The sequence below is a fragment of the Podarcis gaigeae genome (genome assembly GCF_964106915.1).
Source record: "Podarcis gaigeae genome assembly, chromosome: 6".
Taxonomy (NCBI): Eukaryota; Metazoa; Chordata; class Lepidosauria; order Squamata; family Lacertidae; genus Podarcis; species Podarcis gaigeae.
This window is the reverse complement of record NC_139682.1, coordinates 65,142,794-65,159,068: the sequence shown is the minus strand read 5'-3', so window position 1 is coordinate 65,159,068 and position 16,275 is coordinate 65,142,794. Positions and strand designations below refer to the sequence as shown.

Genomic DNA, 16,275 nt, shown 5'->3' with positions numbered 1-16,275 from the left:
CTACATGGATGAGATGGCAGCCATGGTATTTGTTCCATTTCTACGAAAATGCTGTGCAAACAGAAATCAGTTTAGGGTATTTAAATGGATGGAACTGAATAGGAAATAGGAATGGCAAGGGTTTTTTTTTTTTTAAAAAAAAAATAAAAAATAAAAGCAGGACTCACTATAAATATTCTTTTTTCTTGTTTTTGTTTTAACAGTTCTTAAGAGATGTTTTCCTGATTTTGCCACTAAAAATGGAGTTCTGACTGTGGCTAATCAGACTACTTTCAAAGATGGAAGAGGAAAAACAAGGAACGTCACCGATCTCAGGGAAGCTGCAAAGTATGGATTGTGTGTGTCCGTCTGTGTGTTTGTATAACTTTGCCTGACCTGTTTGCCAAATGATAATTTCTATGCTTGGCTGCAATACCATGATTTATTTTTTTATTTATTTGGAGCACTGATTATATGGGGCTATTTCTGGCTTTAACAGGAGGTGAATATTCATACTCTTCATTTCAGTTATTTTAGGAACAAACTGGAGATTATACACAAATGTCTGCAACTTACATTGGTGCAGCTTGAAAATTTTAGACCCTGGTCTGGTGGTGGTGGGATTGTATCAGATCACATTCACGAAGCACACAGTTAACATTTCTCACTTTCCCTGCCCCCTCACTTCTATTCTGTGCTTTACAACTTTCCCTACATTCCTGAAATGCAAAAGGAGCAAGCAGGCAAAATAGTTTGCCTAATTAAAACAGGAAAAACTCCAACAATGTGCAGTTTTGCACTATAAAACTCACTTTGATCATAGAACCATTGCAACTGCGGGAATAAAATTGGGGTCCCCCCCTTCTTCTTCTGCTGCTGCTGCCATGATAATAAAACACATTTACTTTTGGGAATAAGCCCCATTTTGTTGTAGAAAAGGGTAGTATTGTTTTTCTTAAAAATAAGAAGAAAGAATGGTGACGCAACTACTGTAGCTTCAGTTGAGTGGCCAAAGTGCTGACATCAGGCCTGTTTGTTGCTGCCTCCTATCATCTTCCACCCTCTCTGCGGTCATCTGGGTGTCTCCTGGGCTGCAGGGCCCTAGACTTTTGCCTTGGGGCCTCATTCCAGCTTCACCACTGTTGACATACCAAAAGTGGCCATTTTTTATAATATAAGAAAGCACCTTTAGAAAGAGACTAGTATCAAAGAAGTGTGAAGAAATCAGGTGCTTAAACTTTCCCCCAGCCATTCCCCTCCTTCCCTGGGTTATTTCAGCTATGATATACCAAATTTTGAACCTTGGATGTGAAAGCAAAGTCTTCATGCATTCACACGAACAGACTTGCTGTGTTTATTATGAAACACAGCACTAGTCAACATGGCAGTGGAGAATGAACTCCTTATCCAGATTCCTTCAAACTAAATAAACCATTTGTTCCTGTATATAGACACCAGCCTTTAAAATATTACCCTTCCAAATTAATTTATATCACTACAGAGATTCAACTAATGTTGCTTTTTAGCTCAGATGATATTGAAACTTTGATCAGTTGACATAAATTTCACCAGGTGCATATTAGATGGTTAAAGCAGCCTTAGCAGCATGCATTTAGATTTACAGCAGAACCATCCTTCACGTAGCTTTTTTTAAAGGCTCACAGAATCATAGAATTCTTGTAGGGTTTGAAGGTACCCCAAGGGTCAACTAGTCGTACCCCTTGCAATGCAAGAATCTGAGCTAAAGCATCCATGACAGGTGGCCATCCACCCTCTGTTTAAAAACCCCCAAGGAAGGAGGTTCATAGTATTGCAGAACTTTAAAATGTATTCCTTAATTGTGCTGTATTCTTTTCTTTTTCTTGTAGTCACATAAAAAATGTTGAATTTCTGTATCCATCTTGATTCTAAATTCGGTATTACCGTCGTACCTCGGAAGTCGAACAGAATCCATTCCAGAAGTCCGTTCGACTTCCAAAACATTTGGAAACCAAGGTGCGGTTTCTGATTGGCTGCAGGAAGCTCCTACAGCCAATTGGAAGTCACAGAAGCTGCGCCAGATGTTTTGGTTCTAAAGAACGTTTGCAAACCAGAACACTCACTTCTGGGTTTGCTGCGTTCCTGAGCCAAAATGTTCGACTTGCAAGGCGTTCGTCAACCAAGGTACGACTGTATTGTGAAAGTACTTTAACTACTAGTAATAATGGTGATTAAAAGTTACTACATATATTTAATGTGACTGTACATATGACGAGATCAACAAGCACGGTTCCGTCCATAGCTACTCAGTAGAAAGTTCTGCTGAGTTTAGTGAGACATAAAGGGCAGAGGAAGTCCTGAATCTGCCATATTGGAGAGGGCCTGGCTCCACCACCTTTTTCTACCAGGGGAAGACATGGTGGCTAGGAGCTCCCCAATGTGACCATCCAGATGGAAGGCAGATGCACCAGTCTGGGCCCAATCCAGTCATATTTTCTGTACCAACATGGGAGCTGGTACAGCAACAAGGTATTTCCCACGCTGGCCAGTGCAAGTGGTGAGGCTGTGGGAGAGGGCATAGTGGCTAGGCTTCTCCTTCAATGCCTACTGTTGCTGGCCAGGGGTTTGGACTTTAGCCTAAGCGTATATATATTGACAGCCTAAGTTCCAGAAGTGTCCTTAGAATTCAACTGCTCCTGTAGCCAATGCTTGTTTTGGGCAGAAACTCAGAACTGTGGCATCATAACTGTGGCATATTGCTGGCTAGGGCACTTTATGTTTCATTTTTCCAGCATACAAAATGTTTTTTGATATAGCCTGCATTTTCTCGTTACAGTGGGTTGCTTTGTTTAAATAAGGAATATCTGCTACATAAACTAAAATGTTCCCCTCCCCCCTTTCTTTCTAAAGCGGCATCAATAATGTTCTTGATGCAAGATCAGTCGGGATGAAAATTTTTGAAGACTATGCCAGTTCTTGGTATTGGATTTTAATGTAAGTTTTTATTCAGAGGAGGCCTTGCTTCTTGCATGTGAAATTGGAGTGCTGCAAGGCGCACAAAAAGCGGGGATGGGGGAGTCACCTCTGGCACTTCCATTTACCACATCAGTGCATCTTGGGGTTTCGTTATGGCTCTTTCCTGTCACGTGCGCAGGAATATCAGTCCCTTGTGGTCCTTGAGGAAGCAGGTGGAGCCCCATGGTATCATATTTGGGAGGGGTGTATACATACCACATCGGGACGCGGATGGCACTGTGGGTAAAACCTCAGCGCCTAGGACTTGCCGATCGCATGGTCGGCGGTTTGAATCCCCGCGGCGGGGTGCGCTCCCGTCATTTGGTCCCAGCGCCTGCCAACCTAGCAGTTTGAAAGCACCTCTGGGTGCAAGTCGATAAATAGGGACCGCTTACCAGCGGGAAGGTAAACGGTGTTCCGTGTGCTGCACTGGCTCACCAGATGCAGCTTGTCACGCTGGCCACGTGACCCGGAAGTGTCTGCGGACAGCGCTGGCTCCCAGCCTATAGAGTGAGATGAGCGCACAACCCTAGAGTCTGGCAAGACTGGTCCATACGGGCAGGGGTACCTTTACCTTTATACATACCACTCATAAACAAGGCTTCCCTTGACCACACTTTAAAGGACTGAATTCAATTTCTCTGTCAAAATCTGGTGGCCCAGAACCTGGGTTCTAACCTACAGTTTCACAATGCTATCTACACATCAGAAAACTCTAGCCATAGTCCTATTGCCATCCTGCCACATAATGGCATCAACTTGGGCCCCACACTGTGGGTGCCCAGCATGCCCCCCCACACTATGTCCAGTATACCTGAAGCGTCTCCACCCCCATTGTTCAACCCGGACACTGAGGTTCAGCGCTGAGTGCCTTCTGGCAGTTCCCACACTACAAGAAGCGAAGTTACAGGGAGGGCCTTCTTGGTAGTGGCTCCCACCCTGTGGAACGCCCTCCCATCAGATGTCAAGGAGATAAACAACTATCTGATGTTTAGAAGACACCTGAAGGCAGTCCTGTTTAGGGAAATTTTTAATGTCTGATGTTTTAGTGTACTTATACCCAGGTGGGCGTGATATAAATATTATTATTACTATTATTACCATCATGACATCATGACACATGCTGTGGCATCATACCATGGAGTGGGGCATGAGCAGCAGCAATGCGGCAGTGACTGGACCCCTCCCACCTGATATCCGTGCTCTTTCTTCCCCATCAACTCTCTGCTCTCTTTTCCACCATCACCCCCCGCCTGAACACCACACTCTTTCCATGGGGTGTGGTGCCTGCATGCCAGCCCCTGCATTTTGTGGGTTCCCGGCCCCTATATGGATATTTTGGGGGGTGATCAGGCACCCAGAGCCCCCGGGGAGATGGCGCCTATGCTTCCATGTATTTAAAACACTGAGCATCAAACCTGGATAGGGAAAGCGTTATTGTTTGTAAAGTAAATGCAGTGGGGGGGGGGAGCATTGAAGAGAGCTGCTGATTTATTTAAATTGCTATGTCTTTCTTTTCCAGAGGCCTGTTCATTGCAATGGTTGTCAGCTTGCTCTTCCTTGTGCTTTTGAGATTTATAGCAGGTGTTCTCTTCTGGATTTTCATCTTTGGTGTGATTGGGATTATAGGTTATGGTAGGTGCCAATGATTTGCTTTTGACATAGAACTACATATCCAAAGTTTATAGGTTGGGGTTAGAGGAAAAGTGGCTCCTACCAATGAATTCAACAACCGTTAACTGGGAATCGTCTGCCTATACAGTGGTACCTCTAGTTGCTTTTCCGCTCTTGTTGCAGACTTTCAGCTTACGAACACAGAAGCACTTGATTGCGTTGTGCACATGTGCGGAAGAAGCACTCTAATTGTGGGCTTTTCGGGGTATGAACGGCACTCCGAAATGAATTAAGTCTGCAACTAGAGGGACCACTGTACTTATCACCCTCTGTCCTCAATAGTCTACTTGCTACTGAGCAATTCCCAGTTGAGCACTGCACTTATAAAAAACCCCTCCCTCAGTCCATTCCTCTTCTTCACCCAGCAGCCCAAACAAGTCTTTTCAAAGTCCACAGACTGCGGGCTGGACCTCGTTCAGCTGAGGTGTGTGCCTGCTTGTGAGGCATGTTTGTGTTTTTCTTCCCTCAGCAGGACAGCAGTATATTTTCTGGCAGTTTAATGTGCCAAAAAGAAGAACCATGCAAAAGCTTGCCATATTCTACCCACTGTGCAGCTGCGGCTCTTTTCTGTGTCTAGAAGACTAACATCACCATCTGGCTTTTGTTAGGAATTGTCAGTGGCTGCAGGATTAAACAAACATTTTCTCTTTTCTTCCTGTGGTTTTATAAGTTGGAAGGTTCATCATCCTTTCTCCACTCTGTCCTACTAAAACCTGAAATACAAAACAAGGTTTATTTGTCAGTACAGGGTCTTCAAAGAGACCTCTGGCCGTTTTTAATATAAGGATAGCTATCTATTTCACTCTGTATATGTGTGTTGTTATGTGTGCTGTTATGTGTGTTGTGAAGATGCAATTGGCTGTGGCTTACTGATTTGTGCAGGAATGGTGCTCCAGACAGGGGCATAGTATGGGAGGGAGCTGCTGGGGCAATGGCCCCAGGCACATTTTTCTGGGGGGTGCTGCTTATGCAGTCCTGCCAGCCCTGAGCCACTTTGCGAGGCTGGGGTGATCCTAGTATCACAAAGCAGCTTGGGTCTGGCAGAGCAGAGTGAGAGGGATGCAACAGCCATGAGTTCGTCTCATGCTGCCCTGCCAGCCCTGAGCCGCTTTGCAAGGCTCACCAAGTGGTTCAGGGCTGGCGTCGTTGTGGCAGCATTGGTGGCAAGTGCTGGGCTGGCGCAGCGGGCTTCATTCACCCTCGGCACCTGCCCACCTGCCCGCACAGGGCACTTGCAAACCATGCTATGCTGCTGGCTCCAGATGCTGCTGGACTCCATTTCCCATCAACCCCATCCAGCATGGCTAACATTCAGGGATGATGGGAGTTGTAGTCCAATGATATCTGGAGAGCCCCAAGTTCCCTGGCTGGGTGTAAACAGGGAAAGAGTTAAATGCACAGTCATCACGCATGAAAATCCATTTGTTAATTCTATGCTTTTTCCAGACAGTGAAGGAAATTATTTGTTTGAAATGGTTTGAAACTACACCCTGCCAAAAACATCCTCTGGAGGCCTCCAGTGAATGACTTTTGATGGTGCTCTTGTTCCGGCTGCTCAGTATATTTGGGAGTGGGAAACAAATTGCCCCCTGAAGAAATTAGCTAGTGATATTATATAGTTTTATTTTGTTTTGCTTTCCTTTATGATTTATGTTTTGGCTCTTGTTCCTGCCTATTATTGAGCTACTTTTAGCACCTTTCTGGAAATAAGCAGTTCTCTGCCTGTGGTTTGGATTCCATTGTGGGGGTGGGATTTGGTTGGACCTACCATTTGTGCAGAGATTAGGGAATTGATCTGTGTCACACTTCCAGTGTGTATTCTTTGTTTCAAAAGGTATTTGGCATTGCTACTGGGAATATCATCGCCTTCATGGAATACCTGGTTCTGATCTTACTATCTACGACATTGGATTCCAGACGGACTTCAGGGTGTATCTGCAACTGAGGCAAACATGGTTAGCATTTAGTAAGTGGATTTAAAGAGAAGTCTGTATTTTGACACCCACTTTGCATTCATCTAATTAAACAGGATTTTGCTGTTGTTGTGATGGGCACTAAAGCGCATGACATCAGCATTGTTTCATAGAGCTCTTGCCTTAAGAAGCTTTCTAGTGCTCAAGCTGCTGACTGGAGGCCAAATGTTAAGAGCTTCCTGCAAAGAAAGCACTTCTGCGCATATATATACATGAGAAAAATTCAGGTATTCAGTGGTTAGATGTGATGATTTCATGTTTGCATGGAGACGTGCAGCAAATAATAGCTTCCCATTAACAGCAAACACAGGGCAATGCCCATCATCCCTCACCATTGGCCATGCTGTCTGCAGCTGATGGGAACTGGAAAAATCTAGTCTAAATAAGCAAAATAATGAAAATGAGGGATGGGGAGAGCCTTCAGCTATCTATATTCTGAGGATTTACTGTCAGGTGTGATGAACATGTTATACAGATTATTGATGAGCAAGATAATACCTATTTTTTGGTCAGTTCTCCAATAATTTACCAGTTGCTCTTTTATAATATATTAATTTTCAGCAGTATAACCAACAAAGCAAAGCAAAGCAATCTATGAAGCTTTTTACCAAAGCAACAGCACCACACAATATACTGAACATAGAGAAAGTCCTGTCTAGGGAAGTAATAATGTTTGAAATATCTGTAAAAGAGAATTAACACAGACTAGATTAGAGTCGGGACTGAAATCTGTTTCTACTGCCGAGACTTCACTGCAGGATTATTATTATTTTAACCCTTTGGTATGTGTGTATTATATTCTCTTCACCACTAAATAGGCACAATCTGCTTCCACAAATCTGGTATTGGGGAGATGAGGGGAGTGGCCTTTGAACAAGCTTGACTTTGGCAACTCTTTTAGAAATTAAAACCAAAACTAAATTTAGATTTCATGTTTGACTTTTAAACTTGGCAACATTTTGAACATTTTTTAGCCAGTGTAGAGAGATTTTGTTGTGGAAGGTTTTAACTCCAAAACCATCAGCAATTATATATGTGTGTGTGTGTGTAGTGTATATATGTGTATATATGTATATATGTGTGCATATATATATATATATATATATATATATATATACACACACACACACACACAGAGAGAGAGCATATATAGAGTATATCTAGTATATACTGTGTGTGTGTATACATTATATATATATATATATATATGCAGGTTTTGGTGTCCTCGGGTGTCTTCCCGTGTAAAAGTTGGGGTGTCTAGGCGACGTTTCGACGAGGTCTCACTCGTCATCTTCAGGCTGGTGCTTTCGGCTTCTTGTTACTGGAACAGAGCGGGATCTCAATGTTTGAGTTCCTATAAATACTGTAGAGGGGGTGTGGTGTCTAGCCTCCAATGTTCTGGGCAGAGAGGAAGTTCCCAGGCTAGTGTGCCTTTTCTTCTTTTGTTCCTTAATTACTTGAGAGATACCTTGAGTGATTTCTTGAGTGATATCCTGAGTACCACTTAGGTGGGTCATTAGGTGTGGATTAGTTGCTAAAGTCTTTGTGTCTTGACCTCTTGAACTTTGTGAAGAGTTTTCCTGAGAAGATGGCTGTATTGCACTTAGTTGTGCTTTGGCTTGGCTTCGTGTATAGGGGCGAGCTGTGGTTTTGTGGCTTGTGTCAGCCCGATCTGTGTAGGGATTGCAGGGGGGTGCAGCATCCGGAGGTGCCACCATGGATTGGCTACTGGATGGTGTCAGTAATTCATCTGTGGAGAGGGTCTGGGTTTGGGTCTGGTGTGGTTGATTGGTGTTGGCGTTCTGTGTGCCTCTGGATCTGGTGTCAGTTTTTGTGGGGAGGGCTAATTTCCAGATGTCTGGCAAGCGGGATGTGTCGTCACGCTTGTTCATGTTGTGAGGGTGTTTCTCTATCTCGATGGCTTCCATGATTATTCTCTTGTGGTGATGTTCCGTGTTAAAGAGCAATTTGGAATCTGCAAAATTAATTTCGTGTCCTGTTTCTTTCATGTGTTGGAAAAGAGAGGAAGTTTTTTCTTCTTTTTTGACGGCATTCTTGTGTTCTGCGATACGTGCATTTATTCGTCTGTTTGTTTGTCCAATGTACGTGGCTGGGCAGACTTTGCAGGGTATTTCATAGATCCCTTGGTTTTCCAACTGGATTTTATCCTTGGGGTTTCTGAGGATATTGGCTATTTTTTGGTTGGTGCAAAAGGCTGTTTTGATATTGTGTTTATGGAGGATTTTGCTAATTTTATCTGTAGTGCCCTTGATATAAGGAAGGAGGGCCATGCCATTGTTTTCTTCTGTGTCTTGGTTTTTGGGGGGTGTTTCCTTTTGGATTTATATATTATATATATAAAAAGCGGTCCTCAGGAATAGCCTGGGATGCTTCTCTCTTTAATGTATCCCATAAAGTTACAGAAACATAGATGCTTGCTTTTTGTTTTCATAAAAAATCAAGAATGTTACAATGCCATTAGCCATGAAACTCCTGAAATCATACAGCTCTCAATTAAAACCTGAGCATACATCCTTGGAGAGCGTTTGTTTCTGGAACAAGTGAGGAAGTTGCCTCGAGGAGCTAATTTGCATAATATATTTTCCACATGATTATTGGGCCCGCCATGCAATTTTCTGCCTTTGCACTTTCTGCTCTCATGGATCTGTTTCTCAAATGCATTGGGCACTGTTCAGTGCTTGATTATCCAAGGTGAAGGGTATGGAAATCATTGTGTGTCAGCCCAGCATCCATCCATTGCCATGTGAAATTGTTCATTGCAAATTGCAGTATACTTTCTGTGTCAGATTTGGAAAAGGCGAGTAAACTGAAGGTTGTTCTTCAAGGAGTAACATTGGGGGCGGGGGACAGCTAATGTGAACACGTGCCCGAGTATGTAAACAACCTGAGAGGAATTTGTATAATAATCTCACAGTTTATTCAGTTTACTGGGAGTACTGGCACATACGCACAAAACAGTATGAAAGCTGGGAGAAGTGGGAGAATGTAATAAAAAATAATACATCACTGTCACTGCAATAACTGTGTGACAGTTTACACACAATCATTAGTAATTTGTTAAAAGTGTTTTAAAATGTTCTTAAATGCTTGATTACAGTTTAAGGAATATTTAAAAATTCTGCATTATAGCAAATGTCAATTGCCACACAGTTGCAGCTGTCCCTGAAAATGTTCATCAAGTAACAGATATTTACTACACAATTTTATGTGACAACATCCTCAAAATTATTTGTTATGTAATCATATTTCCAAGCTCCACTCCCATTTCCACACTGTTCTCAGGCTGCTTTTAGGCTCAAATAACGATCCTGATTATCTTGGAATTATTTTTGAGTGGCACTGGGATGATAGAGGTCATGATCAGACACATCTTTTAAAACATCAATTCCATTCATCTTTCCCAAATACTATGCTAAACTAGCAGCAAAAGCCAACCACTGGATAATGACTGTCTAATCGTAAATATGTATTTCTTCAAATGGAACTGAGCATTTCAAGCAAAGCACAGCATTTTATTGCTTTATTTTAAGACAAAACATTCACAAACACTCATATACTATAATGCTCATCAAGTATGAACCTTAAACACAACACACAAATGTAATCAGGACAGGGGCACACATTCTGGCTGGCATTATGCTTTCCAAGCACTTTAGAAATCCGGGCTAAATTCAGACATGTGGGGACTTGTGAAGTGCAGCACTGAAACCAGGCACTTGAAAGCGATGATGTCCTGGTTTGATATCTGTCGATAAACTTAATTTTCTTGCTTTCAGTGATACTACTTTGCATAGTGGAAGTTGTCATTATACTAATGTTAATATTTCTGAGAAATCGAATCCGAATCGCCATTGCACTTTTGAAAGAAGGTAGCAGGTATGTATACTGGAAACACATAATCCTTGGACCTCTCATATTTGCATTGTTTTTTTGGTGCTGAAATAGCACTTTGAAGGAGTGAGACAAGCCCCTCCCTCTCACCATGCAGATATTATTGAGAGTGACTCATGAATGCCTAATCATGCAGTTGCTCAGTTCATACGATTTCTCTCCTGAAGAATAGGGGAAAGTATCACTTGGTACTAGATCCTCAAATTATCAAGTAGTCACATGGAGAGGTCAATATGCAGCAGCCTGCAAAGTGATTGGAAATCAATGCAACATCAAGGTCATGGGCATGATGTTCTCCCTGTGTCTACTGGCACCCTAGCCAAAGAACAGCAGCTGCGTTGTGAATTGCCTGTAATTCAAGCACAGCAACACGTATAAGCCATGTAGTCTGCAGTGCTAACATGTAGTAGGGACAAGTTCTGTGGAACAGCATCCCTGTTAAGATATGACACATGTCCTCTATTTGTACTTTCCAGAAACAATTCAAGACATTTTCGTTTCAACAGGTTTTTGCTGCTGGATGAAACTGTCTCTACCTTAGGTGTTTATACTGTATTGACTTTTTTTATTAGTCTATTTATAATTATCCTTTTTGTACTGTTCTTAAAGCTATTTTTAGTTATATGTCAATCGACTTAGAGGCATGTGGAAGGCATAAATTCAAAAAATAATTTTTAAAAAGACCCTCATGAAAATTTGTAACCAGCATTTCAGATGTTCCTAACAGAAGGCACAGGACATATCTAGCATCCAGGAGCAAACCTCTCTCATGGAGTGCACCCAGATTGTAAATATACTGTGCCAGAAGTACTATGGCCCCATTTAAGAACTGGCAAACAACACCCGTAAGATTAGGTGGGCCACAACTGGTGCATATCCTTCATCCAGCCCATTATTGAGAATGTTGTTTTTAGAAGCACTGAGAGTGAAAAATTCAGTTGGGTGAATATTAATGCCACCACATGCCAGGCTATTTAACAGTCTCATCCCACATATAAATATTCAACAGTGAGGATGGCAGAATATAATCCAGAAGTCCATGTAGAACATCTGTCAAGGTGTAGAACAGAAATTGCTCAGTAACACAGTCTAAAAGTGGTGTAAATCGCCCTGAGACCTGTGGGTATAGTGCAGTATATAAATTGAATGAATGAATGTAGCCACTAAACTGCTGAAGGATCCCTGTGCTAACATGGGCATTGTATTTTCTTGCATATAAAACACTTATTTTTATGTAGGCAACATTTATTTGTTATCTTTATTGGTCTTTTCACACACCAAGTCTTTAGATCTAAAAGTACGCCACTTTTATAGTGAATTTGGTAGACCGTTTTATCAAACAGTCAACATTCTTCCCGTGATGTTGATGCTGTAAGTGAGAACAGATTTCGTCCCAGTGGCAACCTATGCTTGAGTAACCAAGTGTATAGATTTCTTGAATCTGTTGTCATAAACAGCATTTATACAGCTAACGGCTTCATCATACTAGTGCTGGAACGCGAATATGTACCTGTGCCCTTTCTTGGAGCTGATTTTCTTTCAAGCCAGCAGCATCAAAATATGGAATAAAGAGTGGAATTGTGGAATAAAGAGACTGTGATTTAAATATGTAACAGTCACTTTTCATTAAAGCTATAAATATGGAGTTCAGCAGTTATTTGTTGCAGCACCAGTCTGTACTATATAATTTTATCCTTATCATTACAATTCAGAGCCACTTGGTAAAATAAGATGCTTTTATTCAAATAAGCGTCAAACAGAAACACTCTTGAAACTTTATAAACTTCCTGGTAGGAGGTAATGATGCCTTATAGTTTTGCCTCTGCCTTCAAAGGTCACTTGAGGGCAATACTTTCTGATATTTATGCATAATGCATGAAAAGAAATGCTGCATGTAATAATTATGAATGCAGCAGAGCATACCCTATAGTCAAGGCCTTGAAAAATACATTGCTAATGACTGAGAGCTAAATGATCCCCCCCCAGCTCAGTTTAACATTTTTTCAATGAAAAGGCAATTTATATTAAGCAATAAAGCGTTCACAATCTATTGCTAGAACAGTTAACAAGCAGTTTGTTAGAACAAACGGTCTGTGTCTTCACTGTCAACCAAGAGATCTGTCGTTAATTCCTGAAAACCACTGATTTGTGGTTATTATTCCTTAAGTAGCATAAGGTGATACTTTTCTCCAGTGACTCAAAACTATTCAAGGGGTTTCTAGCACCAGTCATGATTTTCCCATGTGGAACTACTGTTTAATGTAAAAAATTCTTTCCAGTAGCACCTTAGAGACCAACTAAGTTTCTTATTGGTATGAGCTTCCGTGTCCATGCACACTTTTTCACTATTATGCAGTGCTTGAGCCTTGTTCTATATGGGGCAGTATTACAGAAAAGCATTATCAGCTTTCCATTCCCTCAGCAGTGAAGGTTGCAGAAAAATGCTTCAACAGCAAAATGCAGTGGGTAGGATGCACCTAATGAGCCCTGTTAAGTGAAAGCCCTGCACAGACACCTCCACTTGCGAAACAGAGCTTACTCCATCCTCACTGGCCCTTCAATTTGGGATTATTCTGTCTGGCAAGCTGATGGAACAGTTAGAAGAGTTCAGTGTTGAATTCTACCCACTATGTTTTACCCCTACAAACATTCCCGGAAGGAAGGAAGGAAGGAAGGAAGGAAGGAAGGAAGGAAGGAAGAAAGGATTTACTACAGCATTGTATGGGAGCAAAAGTGAACCAGGTTGGCTGTGACAGCTTAAAAACAACAACGATATGCTAAGCACTGGGAGCAGGGCTTCCAGAGAGGACAAGGTGCACAGTAGCAACCACAGCCTGGACAGCTCAGGGGGAATTAAGAAGAAGAAAAGAATCAATGTTATGAAACCTGAAAGCAAAAGCCAACGTACAGGAAAATCAATACATCTCAGTGCAAAATACATAAAAATGATAATCTAAAAAACAATGACAGAGTGTTAAAGAGGAATGAAATGGAGGAGGAGATAGAACCGGGAACAGAATGCAACAGAAAATGGTGGCAGGCAGTAATATGAGGTTTTATAATAAAAAGAGAAAGTAGGAAACCAGAAATAACAATAAAGAATATTTTACTAAGGAACATATCAACTCAGTCAAACAAGAGTGGAAAACATTTCAAAGGTTAAAAAGGCACATAAACTTTGATATTTATGGCTTACAAGTATATTTTCCCTCTCTCTTTTTAGAGCAATTGGCTACATCATGTCCACATTATTCTACCCAATCATCACCTTCATCCTTATCGCAATCTGCATTTCTTACTGGGCAGTGACAGCTGTGTATCCTTCTTTGAGAAAGAAAGGTGCCTGGATGCTTCTTGCATTCCTAGTTCAGCATTTTAGCACTAAGACAGAAAGTAAGGAGAGTGCCGCCTCTTCTAAAAGAAGCTACATTGTGTGTGGTGGTGCGTGGGGAGGCAGAAGAGTCCTTGGTCAGTTTTATGTCTCAGTTGAGTAGGGCTCCACTATTCAAGTCCAAGCTTGGCAGGAAACTGGTGTGGAAGCTTTTAGGGGGTTGCATATCCTGGGAGATCCCCACAACATTCACCTTAAGTTCTTGAAGTCTTCTTATAACAGTGACACCTGAACATCTTACGAGATTGATTCGTACTTTCTCAGCGCCACATTCTGGATGAATCTTGTAGGGTAATGGAATCTCAGTTTTGTATTGCCGATACCACTTTGCATTTGGGGGGAAAGCATCCCGGAAGAGTAATATTTATAGCTTTTTCTCTCTCGTCAAAGTGATCACCTGGAGATGTATTTTTATTTTTTATTTTTCTGTATCTGCCCATAGCTTTCCCTATGGTGTCCATATACGAAGTCATTAAATCATACCATTTCCTTTTCTGTGCTTACCCCCAAGGTTACCGCACTGCTGTACTTGTTATTAAGCAAACTGCTTTACTCTCCTGTTGGAAGTGCTTGCAGGCACAGTAAATAGGGTTGTAGAAAGTGCATTCGCACAGTGGGTATCATATTTTATGCTAGACATGGAAAGGCAGAAATTAAATGTATTCTCTGGGGCTTTCCCTGTGAATGCCAAGTATCTCTTGTGCTATGTTTCTCTGTTCAGAGTCTGTGATTTTGTTTCCTACTTAACCCAATTAAATCAAGCTTTCTAGCTACATCCGGAGAACCTGTGTACAAAGTCATGGCTAATCAAAGCCTGTGCAAGTATGCAAATCTGACCTGTTACCCAGAGGTAAGCAGCATTTTATTTTATTTTTGTAAAATGCTATGTGAATTCTAGCTCTTCTTGAATGTCCTATACATATGAAAACAAAAAAATTCCTTCCAGTAGCACCTTAAAGACCAACTAAGTTAGTTCTTGGTATGAGCTTTCGTGTGCATGCACACTTCTTCAGATACACTGAAACAGAAGTTACCAGACCCTTCTATATAGTGAGAAGGTGGGGAGGGGTATTACTCAGAAGAGTGGTAGGAATGGGTGATTGGCAGATAGCTATGTTGAGCCTGTTGACGACTCTTAACGACTGCAATAGGTCTTACAGGAAAAAGCAAGGGGTGAGAAGGTGAAAAATGAAAAATGGATACAACACGGCTACCTATCTGTAACTGGAACTATACATATGAAGTCAGTTTGAAAAACAATGCAGGTTCTCCACTCCTTATACTTTCTAATAGAACTGCACACATGAACATCACCACCATCATTATTACTTGTGTGTCTTTGTTTCTCAATTTGATCCTTTTACATGGTTTTGAATGTATTGTATTTTCTACATTGCGACTTGCAGTTATTTTTATTGATCATGGATTAGTAATTCTTTATTTTAATTGGTAAGAGTGAATTTCTATTCAATTATTATTTGCTGAGGTTTTGAGAGTTAATTTTATTGTGTGCTATTATATTCTAAAAGATTATTGAATATTACTTTATTTGATGGAAGTCATTCCATTTTAAAACTATGTTTTATTATGACTTTATGTATTGGATCAGGTTATTTATAAACTTTGTGTTCTTTGTTGTATATTTTATTGCTGTGTAATAATACAGAAAGGTGGTATACAAATTAAAAGAGAGATGAAATGAAATGAAACCTATATGTCCCACTTATTATTAGTTCAGGAGTCATCAGTATCTTCTGTACTGCCTGTGGAAGGTCTCGTTAAATATCCCCTCACAATCTCAGAATAAATTGAAGACTGTTTGCTCCTCCTGCTCAGTTCATGATTGCATGGGCTTGGTCTCTCCATAGAACATGCCCGCATTTCATTGACTGTCAGGACTGGACAACGACTGTCTCTTTCCTATTTGAACTCAATAGTAGTGCAAAAAGCTTCCCTTGAGTGAGTTAGTGTGGTGGCGGTGGCTGGTGTGGGTGCCTTTCTCCTGTCAGAGGGGGAGAGGGTACATCCACAATATTTTGTGGTTCTCTCTCTCTCTCTCTCTCTCTCTCTCTCTCTCTCTCTCTCTCTCTCCTCTCTCTCTCTCTCTCTCTCTCTCTCTCCTCCTTTACTTGAGGCAACCATTTTGTTTTGTGCCACTCCCACAGCAGCTATTTTGTGTTATGCCACGCCCCAATGGCAGCCATTTGAGACTGGCGCCCACAGCACTTTCTCAAGATCCCAAATGGGACCAAAAATGTTGGCCCCTATGTAGTTACTTTATTAGCCCTTAGTTCCATTAGGAACCTTCTGTATTACCTGTGACTAGCTGCTGCCACGGGCAAGATACTGGGT

At 41.5% G+C, this 16,275-nt stretch overlaps 1 protein-coding gene across 4 annotated transcripts in view; it reads left to right on the top strand.

The window, feature by feature from the left end:
* Nucleotides 1-16,275, top strand: part of SLC44A5 (solute carrier family 44 member 5) — a 160,751-nt gene that overhangs the window by 125,313 nt on the left and 19,163 nt on the right. For all 4 annotated transcript variants that reach the window (XR_014565322.1, XR_014565323.1, XM_083743041.1 and 1 more), the window contains exons 8-14: nt 204-327; nt 2,869-2,952; nt 4,496-4,608; nt 6,482-6,613; nt 10,418-10,517; nt 13,756-13,848; nt 14,686-14,773. Coding sequence is in view for 2 of the 4 variants with exons in the window: in XM_083743041.1 (XP_083599167.1) it covers nt 204-327; nt 2,869-2,952; nt 4,496-4,608; nt 6,482-6,613; nt 10,418-10,517; nt 13,756-13,848; nt 14,686-14,773 (734 nt within the window). In the remaining 2 variants the exon portion in view is untranslated. The remainder of the gene's footprint in view (nt 1-203; nt 328-2,868; nt 2,953-4,495; nt 4,609-6,481; nt 6,614-10,417; nt 10,518-13,755; nt 13,849-14,685; nt 14,774-16,275) is intronic.